This window comes from Armigeres subalbatus, chromosome 3, assembly GCF_024139115.2.
Source record: "Armigeres subalbatus isolate Guangzhou_Male chromosome 3, GZ_Asu_2, whole genome shotgun sequence".
Classification (NCBI taxonomy): domain Eukaryota; kingdom Metazoa; phylum Arthropoda; class Insecta; order Diptera; family Culicidae; genus Armigeres; species Armigeres subalbatus.
The window spans coordinates 191,085,060-191,100,155 of NC_085141.1; the positions used below are offsets into that span (position 1 = coordinate 191,085,060).

Below are 15,096 nucleotides of genomic sequence, written 5' to 3' on the forward strand. Positions count from 1 at the left end.
GCGCCATTCAGATGTTCCTCGTAGTGCTGCTTCCACCTTTCGATCACCACACGTTCGTCCGTCAAGATGCTCCCATCCTTATCCCGGCACATTTCGGCTCGCGGCACGAAGCCTTTGCGGGATGCGTTGAGCTTCTGATAGAACTTGCGTGTATCTTGAGAACGGCACAGCTGTTCCATCTCCTCGCACTCCGCTTCTTCCAGGCGGCGTTTCTTCTCCTGAAAAAGGCGGGTCTGCTGTCTCCGCTTCCGTCTATAACGTTCCACGTTCTGCCGGGTACCTTGCTGCAGCGCGACCGCCCGCGCTGCGTCCTTCTCCTCCAGAATCTGTCTGCACTCTTCGTCGAACCAATCGTTCCGTCGACTTCGACCCATATACCCGACGTTGTTCTCCGCTGCGTCGTTAATGGCTGCTTTGACTGTATTCCAGCAGTCCTCAAGAGGGGCCCCATCGAGCTCACCCTCTTCCGGCAACGCTGCCTCGAGATGCTGCGCGTATGCAGTGGCGACATCAGGTTGCTTCAGTCGCTCTAGGTCGTACCGCGGCGGTCGGTACCGAACATTGTTGATGACGGATAGTTTTGGGCGCAGTTTAACCATCACCAGATAGTGGTCAGAGTCGATGTTAGCGCCACGATATGTCCTGACGTCGATAATGTCGGAGAAGTGCCGTCCATCAATCAGAACGTGGTCGATTTGTGATTCAGTCTGCAGTGGTGATCTCCAGGTGTACCGATACGGGAGGCTGTGTTGGAAGTAGGTGCTGCGAATGGCCATATTCTTGGAGGCGGCGAAATCAATTAGTCGTAGGCCGTTTTCGTTCGTCAGCCGGTGAGCGCTGAACTTTCCAATAGTCGGTCTAAACTCCTCCTCTTGGCCAACCTGAGCGTTCAAATCTCCTATGATGATTTTGACGTCGTGGCTTGGGCAGCTGTCGTACTCACGTTCCAGCTGCGCGTAGAATGCGTCCTTATCATCATCAGTGCTTCCGGAGTGTGGGCTATGGACGTTGATTATGCTGAAGTTGAAGAACCGGCCTTTGATCCTCAACTTGCACATTCTTTCATTGATCGGCCACCACCCGATCACGCGCCTTTGCATATCGCCCATCACTATGAAAGCTGTTCCCAGCTCGTGTGTGTTGCCGCAGCTCTGATAGATGGTATGATTACCTCTAAACGTTCGCACCATTGACCCCTTCCAACAAACCTCCTGCAGCGCTACGATGCCGAATCCACGGTCCTTGAGCACATCGGCGAGTATGCGTGTGCTCCCGATGAAGTTGAGAGATTTGCAGTTCCACGAACCGAGTTTCCAATCGCTAGTCCCGTTTCGTCGCAGTGGTCTTCGCCGATGGTTCCGGTCCGTACTCTCTTGTTGATTTTTCGTTGCTTAAGATTTTTTAAAGGCTGGCTTGCAGGGCCTGACACCAAACGCCCTAAATTTCCGGAGGACCATTCCTCCTTATTTCCGGTGGACCATGGTGCACAGTTTCACTTAGAGTCCCTCGCTGGCACTCGGACGATGATCAGCCGCCCCTAACATGGAGAACAGACGCTGTTGTGAGCCGATCCTGACATGGAGAACAGACGCTCAATAAGATTTGCACCTCCGGAAGGAGCAAACCCCCTTCCCTGTCAGCATACGACCATAGTTCCCACCGGGGTTGGTTACCCGATCTTCCCTAAGGTTGCTCGTATCCCGGCCAGCACCGCGGGGAGGTAGGGATAGGAGTTGCTGGGTAAGAGGCTAAGGACCGCGAGATGGGGTCTATTTTATTCCTTCAGGTACGCGAAGTACCAATGGTACGCTTTACCCAGCATTTGCCGTGCCTGGGTATGCAGTGAAGGGGAAAGAAAGCATGGTGTGTCGATTGAAAAAGAGCATTTACGGACTCAAGCAATCAGCGCGGTGCTGGAATCAGCGGCTGCATAGTGTGCTCGTGGAAATGGGGTTCAAACAAAGTGCAACTGATCCGTGCCTGTATACCAAAGTTGATAATGGAAAGCGTGTCTACCTGCTGGTATATGTGGACGATATTATGATTGGTTGTGAAGATAAAGATAAAATTAACTCGATATATGAGCAGTTGAAACGGTATTTTGAAGTGACGAATCTTGGTGAGCCTAAAGATTTTCTTGGGCTGAAGATTGAATGCAATGAACAAAATACAGTATTTCATTGGAAGGTTACATCGATCGTATTGCGAATAGATTCGGTCTCCGCAACGCGAAACGGGCGAAGACGCCAATGGAAGAGGGTTTGTCGGTTCAGAAGATACAAGCCCTAAATTACTGGAAGAAAACGAGTACCGAAGTCTTGTTGGAGCGCTTCTCTACATCTCTGTCTGTTCTAGACCGGATGTAGCAGCTAGTGTAGCGATACTAGGTCGAAAAGTGAGTTCGCCAACCGAAGCGGATTGGGTAGCAGCAAAGCGCGTTGTCCGCTACCTGAAGGCGACAAAGGAGTGGAAGTTATCGTATGGCAACACTTGTGGAAAACTGATCGGCTATTCAGATGCCGATTGGGCTGGCGACGTTGGTACTAGAAAGTCTACGACTGGGTTAGTAGGAAACAGAGTTGCGTCACATTATCCACGATGCAATCAGAATATGTGACGCTAAGCGAAGCTAGTCAAGAGCTAATTTGGCTGTGGAGTTTATTGACGGACATGGGTGAGCACATCGAAGGCCCGGTGACGGTCATGGAGGACAATCAGAGTTGTATCCAGTTTGTCAAGTCGGATCGCAAAAATCGTCGCTCCAAGCACATTGAAGTGAAACAACATTTTGTGAAGCAATTGTGTGAAGCCGGAAGCATGAAGCTGCAATACTGTCCAACAGAGGACATGGTCGCTGATGTACTCACTAAACCGGTGGGTGCAGTCAAGATGCATAAATTCGCATATATGATGGGACTGTCGTCAAAGGTTGGCAGTGTTCGTTGAGGAGGAGTGTTGATATATACAACGAGCAAGCAACCCTGCATTCTCTTTCTACAGTCTCTTTAAGTTGCTGCTCTCTCGAAGCTTGCTGCTCTCTCGAGGCTCTTTTTTGGTAGCAGCATCTTTGCGCGTGAAGCGCCATTTTGTCATATGTAAAAGTGAATTCGAAGAGTAAACATCGTTGTTTAATAAACTTCTGTTTTATTTTAAATAATTAAACTCTGCATTTCATTCCGCTGTAACCACAAGTCCAATATTTCCGAGTGGAATATTAGGTATGACGGGAGAGATAATGGACAGAACCTGATGAAATTCATCAAAGAGGTTGAGTTCTACGCGAAATCGGAGAACGTGTCAAAACGAGAGTTATTTCGGTCCGCGATATACCTTTTCAAAGACCAGGCCAGGTCGTGGTTCATGTCCGGTATGGAAAACGACGAATTCGCGAATTGGAACGAACTCGTGACGGAACTCAAACGTGAGTTTCTTAGTCCCGATCACGATCACGTGACCGAGATTAAAGCTATTTCGCGGAAACAGGGTCCGAAGGAGAAATTCTCTGATTATTTATCGAAAATGTTAAAGATTTTCAATTCTCTCACTAAACAGATGTCGGAGAGAAAAAAGTTCGAGATAATTTATCGTAACCTACATTCGGACTATAAAGGTCACGCGGTCGCGTCAAATGTTGACAATTTAGCCGATCTGAAGAGGTTTAGGAGACAGTTAGATGCTACCTACTGTAATGTCGGATTGTGCACCACGCGAAATAAGAAACAACCGTCTTCGTCGTATACTCGTAACCAACTGAACTCTAGCTTTATTTCTCTTATTTCCTCCTGTGACATACATATGTGTTAGTGTAATACTCTTTATAACACCACTGGTTGATCGTATCCTACACCTCCATTCCTTCTTAATGGTCCTGTACTAACCCTAACTGATATTCTTTCAAATAGTTCGGCGTACGATAATCCCGTTTTGGTCGATTAATCTTACTTGGTTCAGGAGCTTCTTCTTGTGTTGCCGACTCATTTGTGGTACATCCACTATCCACATTTTGTTCATCCGTCCTTGGGGTAATCCTTTTCAGGTGAGTAACGTTTCGATGAAATATCTTCCCTGAGTGCGATGATTTCAACGTTGCATCCGATCCAACTCTTTCAACTACTTCTAATTCGTCTGGGTGGAAATTGCTCGACAACTTATTCTCCCTTAGCATTCTACGAGCCACTACCACATCGCCAACTTTTATCGCATTTGGTTGAGAATGGCGCCGATTATCAGCATATTCAGCTCCCACCAGCTTCTGTTGTCGATCTCTGTCTTGAATCTCCTCAATGGCCCCTTTATTAACTGCTGAGAGAGATGGTAGCTTATCCCGCAACACGCGTCCAAACATTAAAGCCGACGGGGCAACTCCTGTTGTTGAGTGTGGTGTGGAATTGTAAAGCAAAAGATATGTCCTCAAGTCCCATCTCCAATCCGAGGTTTCGTTGATTTGACTTATTTGCAGGCGTTTCTTCAAGGCTCTGTTTGCTCTTTCGACCTCTCCATTAGCCTGCGGCCAATATGGTGTAGTTCTCAGCAGTTGAATGCCATGCTCTTTGCAGAATCGGTTCAGCGCTTCACTTACGAATTGTGGCCCATTATCCGTCCGCAATGTTTCCGGGATGCCATACCTGCAAAACGTTTCATGGAATGCCTGAATCGTCAGTTTTGCTGTTAGGTCCTTCATCACGATAACTTCGATAAATCGGCTGAAATAATCAACTAGTACTAGTAGATTATGGCCTGATGGCAATGGTCCCATGAAATCAGCTGCGATGTGCGCCCATGGTTTATCCGGCATAGTTGTTCGCGTTAATGGCTCTGGAGGGTCTTGCGCTGAAACTAGAATACATTCTCTGCACCTTTTAGCAAACTTCTCTGCATCTCTATCCATCCCAGGCCACCATACCTTTTGTCGTAAACGTCTCTTCATAACGACGATACCTGGGTGTCCCTCGTGAGCCAACTCTAGGATCCTGCTTTGTAGCGCTTGCGGTATTACTTTTCGCTCACCCCGCATCAAAATGTCTGATACTCTACACAGCTCCAAGCTGTACGGCTTGAAGATTTTTGCTGGTCCTGTCCAATCTTGATCCTCTAGAGCTTTGAATGCATCATTAATAATCAGATCTTTCGTGGTTTCTTGGGAAACTTCGTCTACAGTTATCGATGTAGGTACGGTCATCTCCATTAGCATCCTAACTGAAACATCATCATTTTCATCGAAAGCTTTCGGAGATGATCTAGATAATCTTGAGATTGCATCCGCGATATTTGTTACTCCTGGCTCATATACGACATCATAAGTGTAGGACTGTAAACGTAGTACCCACCGCTCAATTCTAGCACATGGTTTAGAGCGAGGGCTGAATAAAAATTGTAACGGTTTACAATCTGTAACTAGTTTAAACCTTATTTCTTGTAAATACATACTGAACCGATCCACCGCCCAAACCAAAGCTAAAGCCTCCTTTTCTGTGTGGAAATATTTCCTTTCGAGATCGGTGAGAGCTTTGCTTGCATATGCGATAACTCTTCGTCCTGTTGTTGCACCTTCCTGTATTAACACCGCTCCTAAACCAAATGGGCTTGCATCTGCGACTAGGATCGTGGGATCCTTTGGATCAAAAAATCCTAGATTATCAATGTGTGTAACAGCCTCTTTTATAGAATCAAATGCATTTTGTTGTGTCGAAGTCCACTCAAACATGACTCCCTTCCGTAACAACATTCTTAACGGATCCGTCTTCGAAGCCAGATGGGGGATAAATCGACCAACATATGTGACTAGACCAAGGAAACTTCTTAGTTCTGCTGCGTCTGCAGGTTCTCTAAATTGCTTTACTGCTAATATTCGACTTTCTACAGGCCTGACTCCGTCAACTGAAAGATTATGCCCTAAAAACTCTAAGCAGGACACGTTAAACTGACATTTATCCTTATTTAACAGAACATTGAACTCTTCTAAACGGACTAACAGAGCCTTCAATCTACTGTCATGTTCTTCTTGTGTACGCCCCGAAACCATTACGTCATCTAAGTAGACAATAACGCCGTCCAGTCCCGCAACAATAGACTCCATGACCTTTTGAAACAATTCGGGGGCGCAACTAACCCCAAACATTAAACGTTTGTATCTAAGAATTAAAGAAAATATAAATGTTTCTTGAACTTTCTGTTTATTCATATTTCTATCAGTTATACGATGTTGCGGACATCTTACCTGAATAGTCCGTATTTGGTCAGGAACGTTGTAATTACCCTGGAATTCTCCGAGAGCTCTAACTGATGGTATGCATCCTTAACGTCAAGCTTTGAAAATTTTACCGCTCCGCTTACGCTGGCCAACATCTCTTCCATCACCGGAAGCGGATGTGTCTCTCGAATTACTGCTTGATTCGCTCTTCGCATATCAACGCATAATCTGATGTCTCCATTCTGCTTAACGACTGCAAACAGAGCCTTGAAGAAACGCCTGCAAATAAGTCAAATCAACGAAACCTCGGATTGGAGATGGGACTTGAGGACATATCTTTTGCTTTACAATTCCACACCACACTCAACAATTTGTTCAACGATTCTTTCCTCAACTTCTCTTACGTCATATCGGTCGAACTCGCAGCGTTTTGCTTGTATTCGTAACCTTAAAACAAAATCTGCGAATCGCTCATCCGATTTCTGGCAAATTTGTCGGAACAAATGTCGCTCATAGTTACGACGTCTCATAGGCTCAAAATGTTCGTCAAGCTTTTGGATGGCCACGTCGTAATAGGGAGGGTCTGCAACCACATGGGGAATATCGTCAACCCCTGGAAGATGATCAAAGATTTCCTGAATATCCGGTCCTGCTAAATGCAAGAGTTTCGACCGCTTTTCCCATTGAGACGTCACATTACTAGCATCAAAGTAGCGTTCCAACTCTCTTTTCCACTTTTGCCACTCTGTGGGCAATCGTGATCTTTCCGCCACCAACTCAAATGGTTTGATACGACGAAACGAATCCATCCTAGTGATACAAATAACCCAATTACCCGATTTAATATGTATATCAAAAAGTTAAAAATTGGCGATGGGTAAAAATACCTAAAAATTGATTTAAACCAACAACAGAGAATCAAATCAGTTTGTTGTCTGGAGTATAAACATGTATTTTGAATATTTGATTTAAGTATTTTAAAAGTTCTTTCAGTATATTGTAGCTATAGAATATGAGATTCTGCCATATCGAGAAGCTCGCAAAGCTCTCCTTAAATAACTCATTTCTAAATATATTGTATTATATTTGTCATATTTCTCTCCCGAACACGCACACATTAAAGACACTATATACAAAGACGCGAAATCTGATCCCTGAGAAAATAATTCGACAGGCAACCCTGAATGCGCAACACTGCTCATATTGCATAAAGTTTTCAAATTGGTGTAAGTGATTTTCCTAATTTCAAAAAAAATGATTAGTAACGCTTATACCCACGCAAATCAGATAGTAAATACAATATAAACAAGTTGAGAGTCATTTTCTACCATTTGTAGGGGTTTATTAGGCTACATTGATCCAAAAATATTACAACAATAATTTAAACATGTTTATTTGTGGAAGTTAAATTAGCCCTTACCAAATGTTCTGCGTGATTTTTTGGAATGACAGGTCTTCTGCTCGATTGGAATAGCACTGACAGTAAATTTGGAATTCCAATTGGAACATTTCCCGTCTTTGGTTATAGTGTCTTTAGCACACATCTCTATAACTACTCTTACTCATCAACCATAGAAACCTATTCTGTGTTTTGGTCCTTTGGAGTCATCTTCTCGAGACAAAAATCAAGTACATACCTGCATTTTTTTTTTGCTGTCCTTCAACAAAACCGGCATTCCACATCTATACACATAGTATAACAGAGTATAACTGGTTTATCGTTCTAACGCTCCAATTCACACAGTTGCGGTTACTATCCCATTACTTTGCCAGTGCACACAGTTGCAATATCACCATCGCACACAATATCACCAAGCCACACAGTTGCAAAGCCGTTCTCACACATATTTGTCATCCATTATTTAGCTAATGCACCCAATTGCACTATCATCATCATCGCACACGGTTGCATTTTCTTTTTCCTCAATGCACACAGTTGCAAAATCATATTAGCTACGCACACAGATTTACTGTCCATTACTTTTCTATTGCACACAGTTGCATTTTTTTCCAAGGAGCACAGTTGAGAATCAATTTGCACATTATTTGCTGTCTCCTTTTCAATGCACGCAGTGCAATATAATTTTCTCAAACAGTTACAGTATATAACTTGTATTAAACCGTTGGGATTCCGTAAGCTGAATACATACCCTTGCATTTTTTTCCAGTGCGGTCGTTACGATATATTTTTGCTGCGCGACGCACACAGTTGCGATTTGAACTAAACCATACTCGCACCATTTGCGGAGCCAACCTTCAAACGCACATTCGCAACACAGACAGTAGCTATGCATAAAGATTGAAGCACGTTTACAAATACACCTGCTACCGTTTCTGCTCTTCATCATGCTCACAGCTTGAGGATGCCATGAAGGCATCCCAAAATAACTCAACGGCCGTCCATAATTTCGGTCCAATATTTTGCTCGTCCCCTGCCACCAGTTTTCAATATTAATTCAAATAACTCCATTTCACTACCCTTTACCAGAAACAATCCACAATTTTCAACGATTAGATTTGATTCTCTGATTTCTCTTCACTTATCAGCCTTTCATGTATAACACTTTTAATTGCCTTTACATCCATATTGGATATCACATCATATTATTTTTACCCATGCAAACCAATTTTCACACCATAAACGTCGGCCATTTTGTATCCATTTGCTCACTCAACATGGCTTTCCGGTTTACCTTGTGATTTTCCACACCACGAAACGTCGATTAATTCACTTTTGCTAAAACAATATGGTTACCACGTGAGGTCGACTAAACTAAAATCGCTTTCCTCCTCGTCGCCAAATGTAGTGTCGGATTGTGCACCACGCGAAATAAGAAACAACCGTCTTCGTCGTATACTCGTAACCAACTGAACTCTAGCTTTATTTCTCTTATTTCCCCCTGTGACATACATATGTGTTAGTGTAATACTCTTTATAACACCACTGGTTGATCGTATCATAACCGATCCTACACCTACAAAGTACAAATATGCTCCAAACACGCAGGATCAGCACCCGCCGCGGGCTCAAAATCAGGTGAACGAAGTCTGTCGCGAATCACACAAAAAGTCGATAACTCCGGTCGAAGAATCGAACAAGATGTACAAATCGCGTAACTTTTATCGGTCGCAGAAGGAATGTTCCGACGAGGAGCGTTTTCAGAGAAAACCGTCGCGGGAGAGTCAAAAGAATTCGAAAGTAGAAAGAACGAAACCTAGGGAACCTAGACCTTCAAACGTAGAAGAAGACGCACCTTCGTGGATCGACACGTATGTTCTTCCTAGAGACGGAATCTACTTTAACTGCAGAGGTCCGGCGCATAACCACATGGATTGAAATCAACCCCGGTATAAATTTTGTCTGAGATGTGGTTTGCACCAAGTGGAAACTAAAAACTGCCCATATTGTGCAAAAAACTTCAGGTAGACTGTCTGAGAGGGCAGGCTAGTCGAACAAATTCGCAAAATCCCTATTCCAAATCTTCACAAGTCAGTCTTCATGAAACCGGCTATTGCCGAGTATCTCTTACCGATTATGACCCCCCAGAACCGATACATCTTGAAGAGCTGTTCATCAATATGGTTGATGATGATCGTCCTTTCGTTAAAGTTTCCATTTTCGATGCTCCAATAGTAGCCTTACTCGACAGCGGTGCACACCGAAGTATATTAGGTACCGGTTCACTGAAACTAATAAAATCTAGCAAGCTGAATATATTCCCAGCTAATGTTGACTTAATTACGGCTAGTGGACAAAAGCTCGAAGTCACCGGCTATGTGAATCTCCCCATAACCTTCAATGGACAAACCAAATTGATCGCCACTTTGGTAGTGCCGGAGTTAAGAAGACGTCTTTTATTAGGCATCGATTTCTGGAAGACGCTTGGAATTGTTCCGACAATTCAATCGGTAGCTGTGAAGAAGTAGAAATCACCCCTGAAGAGAGTTCCTTGACACATGAGCAACTTCAAGAGCTGGAATTGGTCAAAAGCCAGTTCAAAGTCGCAATTGAAGGTCAATTAGACACAACACAGTTGATTGCTCACCGAATAGAATTAACGGAAGAGGCCAAACAATTGGCGCCGGTCCGTATTAATCCCTTTCCCACTTCTCCTAAACGTTAGGAGCAAATAAACAAGGAGTTGGACGAAATGCTTGAAGCAGGCATCATCGAACGCTCCTACAGTAACTGGGCCTTAAGGTTGGTCCCGATGGACAAGCCCGACGAAACCGTACGCCTATGCCCAGACGCTCGAAAACTGAACGAGCGAACAGTCCGGGATTCCTATCCTTTACCCCACGCCGATAGAATTCTGAGCAGACTAGAACCGAACAAATACATATCGACTATTGATTTGTCGAAAGCATTTTTACAAATTCCCCTTCACCACAAGTCAAAAAAATTTACAGCGTTTTCCGTTCTAGGCCGTGGACTGTTCCAGTTCACCCGCATGCCTTTCGGACTGGTCAATAGTCCAGCTACGCTGTCTCGACTTATGGACCGAGTTCTGGGTGCGGGTAAGCTAGAACCACCTAGAACCTGAAGTCTTTGTATACCTAGACGACATAATTGTCCTCAGCGAAACATTCGAAGAGCATGTCGCTCTGCTCAAAGAAGTTGCCGCTAGACTGAATAGGGCCAACTTGTCTATCAACATTAGTAAGTTCAAATTCTGTGTACCAGAACTCCCATACTTGGGGTACATTTTGACAAATAAAGGTCTGAAACCCAACCCGGATCGTGTCGAGGCCATAATAAATATTGAGCGTCCTAGCAGCATCCGTGCTCTAAGGCGGTTTCTCGGTATGTGCAACTACTACCGTAGATCCATTGCCAGCTTCAGTGAGGTAGTTCGCCCACTCACTGATTTGTTGAAGGATAAACGTAAGTCTATCCGATGGAACGAATCTGCGGAGGTTTCCTTCGTCAAAATTAAGGAGCTGCTGATAAGCGCTCCAATATTGGCCAACCTAGACTTCAGTAAGCAATTCTGCGTTCATTGCGACGCCAGCGACACGGCCATAGCCGGTGTCTTGACTCAAGACCGAAATGGTATGGAGCAACCCGTCGCATGCTATTCTCAAAAGTTGACCGGCCCCGAACAAAAGTACTGTGCCACGGAAAGAAATGCGACAAATATTCTCGTAGAAGAGCACCGTCGTGCACTTCACTTGGAAACGGACAAAACTATCGCTCGGGTGAAGAAAAAGTATTACTGGCCGAATTTGGGTGGTGACGTACGAGACTACATCCGCAAATGTTCGGTATGTCAACAATGAAAACCTCCAAATCGCACTTTTACGCCATCGCACCACTCGTGTAGCAGGCCAGACCCTCCGACACGTAGACACGCCGTCACCCATCGCGCCTCGTCGCCGGCCTACGTAGACAGACCACCATCGATCGCTAGCCGTCATCGTGCCAAATTGGAAGCAGAGTCGACAATTCGCTGGACGAACTTTAGGTCACCACCGTTCCCTGACCATCATCGGGCTCTCTCGGCCGCTGCCCCACACAGTCCGACGTGGTCGGACACTCGAACGATAAACCACCACCTCTGCGACCGCCATCGTGCCACAGTTCACCGCAAACAAACCTCCAAGCCAGTCCGACAACGTAAGGCTGTCCTTCTATTATTATTAGGGACGGACTGGGCTTTAGGTTCTTACTGGCGTGGGGGACGAGACATGAAAATGCTTGAGGAGGAGCCAACAAGTTACAAAATTGGGACCATCGGTTACAATTTTCCCTCATCAAAAGATAAAAAAAATCATAAAGGCTTCATGTCAGATGGAAATGTCCCAATAAATAAATCATTTCATCCTCCGATCATATAATGACAAACATAAGGATTTTGCTTTTATTTGTCTATTACACATTTTACATTAAATTGCACCTTGTACCTTTATTTGTAAATATGACAAAGACACAATATTATTCTTCGGTACATTTGAAATAATAAAACGTGGGGTTGTACTTTTTATTACTATCTCAACAGATCCATTTAATCTAAAATGTGCTAACATAATTTTCACTGCTTTGATAAACGATGACTGCATCAATAGAAAATGTTACCATCTTCTAGTTTCCCCTCAACGTAGACGACAATGTAGGTGATCGAAGCTGCGATATCTCCAACAGGTCCGACGAGTCAAAAGCATTGAACGAAGCTTCGGTGATTGTGTTGTCGAATCTAACCGACTTACGAGTCGCTTTCTTCGAAGGAGACGAAGCAGGACTGCTCTTCGGTTCGTCCTCGCCGACGAGGGCAGCACACTTGAGGATGGAAGACATAATCGAAGACTCGAAGTCATCCGCTTCCGATGCCTTCTTCTTCTTTTTCTTCTTCTCGTGCGGCACTTCTGATGATGCTGCCGCAGGCTCGCTGGTTTCCTTTTCGCCGTATTCCGCTGCCATTTTCAAGAAAAGTTGCTTCTCCAGAGAATCGATGTCGAGCTTCTTTTTCTTCTTTTTACCTGATGACGGTTTGGTGGGTCGTGGCGTTTTCGATTTTGAGTTATTAGTTACGAACAGATTACGATCTGAATCCGCTACGTCACTTATTTCCCTTTGCATGCCATTTAAAAGCGCCTGGATCGAGCTTTCCATATCATTCTGAGCAGAGGAGTGTCCATTAAGTATGGCGTGATTTCGTTTATTCGCTTTCTTCGGAGTGCCGATAGTTACGTCGCTTTTCTCTGGTAATAAATAAAAGATGTTAATAAAAAGTATAACCTCTATATTATTATAACCTTACGTTCATGCTTAGTACTGCGACTCGTATTAGTGCCGGAAGACGACGTTGTTGCTTCGAACTCCGATTGTTTAGACGAACCATAATCCGAATCAGCGACGTCGCTCATTTCCTTTTCCAGGTTATTCAGAATGGCATTTATAGTATCATCCATGTCTTTGTCAGTCGATTTTCTGGTATTGGTTTTCAAGGCATGTCCATTCTCTTTAACTTTTTTTAACTTTCCTTTATTGTCGGAGTTATCTTTTTTCCCTGTAGAAAAATAATCATTAGAACAATTTTGAACATTAGTTGAGACATTAGGAGAATAACAGAGAACTGCATTGATATTCTGGATTGGATCTCTGCTTTCCTTCTATTTGCTATATAACTTTCAAAGCATTCAGAATATGTCTCAATTCCCGAATCAAACTTATGTGAAATAAAAAGATTTGTTTCTTCTTCGGAAATTAAGACAGTGTCTAACTGAATTATTATACCGCCGTTTTTCAGTATTCATCGTTTCTGATATAAACTTACGTTTCACCGTTTCACTTCCTTCGACAGAGTCAGGCTGTACTCGACTGTTTGTTACAACTTTTTCTGAAGCAGAATCCGCAGCGTCGCTAAGTTCTTTTTCAAGATTGCTCAAAATAGTTCTCATTGAATGCTTGATCTCATCATCGGACAGGGCGCCTCGATTTGTTACAGATTTTAGTTTACTTTTTTTCTTATGTGAAGCAACACTTTCTGTTTTCACTGAAATATTTTTAAAAAAATGTCATTATAACTCTAGTTATTAATATGCTGAATTAAACAAACTAGATTTTGCTTTTACATATTCTAGTCTTAATTTATCTTAAGATAAATTAAATAATTTCAAACAATTTTTTTGACAGCTTTTTTATGTTTGATAACATTAAGTTATTAATTAGATAAAGAGGGATAACGTACCTTTCATCTTCTTGTGCAGTGCAACCGAATTAGCTTGCATTTTACTTTTTGACGCATTCTTTTCCGAAGCAGAATCGGCGGCATCACTCAATTCCTTTTCAAGATTACTCAAAATATGTTTCATTGAGTATTTGATATCCGTGTCAGACTCATAATCTTCGCCGGCAGGAATTGGATTGTTCAAATTTTCAGGTGGAACTGAATTAGATTCTCGTTTGGCTAAAAATATACCAGTAGAACCGAATTATATATAAGGATGCATAATATATTATATTGAGCGTTTAACATGCCTATCCTATTTCCTTTCATCTTTTCTGTGACTTCATCTTCAGAATCCGAGGGTTCCGATTTTATTGTCTTTGATTTTTCCTTCTTTATCACACATTCTCCAGCGTACTCCAATTGCCCATCTGGCTCATCAGTTATAGAAGAAATAAGTTCTCCTTCAATAAATGGTAGGTCGCACTTAATGTCGAAGGATTTCACTAAAAAACTGATCACCCTTCCCTGCTTCATCTCCTGCAGTTTCTCCTTGCGCACCCGGATAGTAACATTAAAGACCCGATAGACGACCGCGCTGAGGTAATTCTTCGACACATACTTGATAGTGCCTTCGATCGTGGCACCACATAAGGGACGAAACACGTAGAAGTGCGATGATACCTTGACGTGAACCCGGACTCCATTGGGACGTATGGCAGACAAAGGGCTGAGTATCTTGGTGTTTTTGAACGCCAGAATAATTCCGTCCACCTTCCGGTCATACTTGCCGATCTTCAGGGTCAAGCATGCCCTCACACCTTCGCAGATATTACCGAGGTATTTCGGTAGCACAGAAACAATGTTTGTCCATTCCAATTTTTGAACACATGCATTGGAATCGGCCACGTACGATTCCAGCTCTTCCGAAGTATATTTAGTATACTTTGTGAACGTATTTGCGATCATTTTAGCACTCTTTTCTGTAATGCGCGTAGCATTACTGATAAACGTGTTTTGAAAATGTGTTGTGAAGCGAGCCGTACTCGAATGAAACTGTCAACATCAGATGGTTTCGGCAAAAACAAACCAAAAAGAGGTGGTTTGATATACCGACAACGACTGAATACCGACAGCCTGTGGAGTACGCAGCCGAATTGAACGTTCAAGAAATTTAAGGTCTGTTCAAATATTACGTAACGCAATAGGGGTGGGGGGCAGTGGTGGAAATCTGCGAAC

At 43.5% G+C, this 15,096-nt stretch overlaps 2 protein-coding genes across 2 annotated transcripts; both read right to left on the reverse strand.

Annotated features, from left to right (window-relative positions):
- Nucleotides 1–3,859: 3,859 nt before the first annotated feature.
- LOC134222197 (uncharacterized protein K02A2.6-like) lies at nt 3,860–5,191 on the reverse strand. The gene has a single exon (XM_062701341.1). It carries the CDS (start codon nt 5,189–5,191, stop codon nt 3,860–3,862), a length of 1,332 nt encoding a protein of 443 aa, XP_062557325.1.
- A 6,834-nt stretch (nt 5,192–12,025) lies between these two features.
- Nucleotides 12,026–14,904, reverse strand: LOC134220299 (uncharacterized). Its single transcript, XM_062699312.1, has 5 exons — nt 14,169–14,904; nt 13,879–14,097; nt 13,465–13,683; nt 12,949–13,197; nt 12,026–12,889 (listed from the first exon to the last, which is right to left on the reverse strand). Exons 1-5 carry the CDS (start codon nt 14,824–14,826, stop codon nt 12,273–12,275), a joined length of 1,962 nt encoding a protein of 653 aa, XP_062555296.1. The 5' UTR covers nt 14,827–14,904; the 3' UTR covers nt 12,026–12,272.
- Nucleotides 14,905–15,096: the final 192 nt, after the last annotated feature.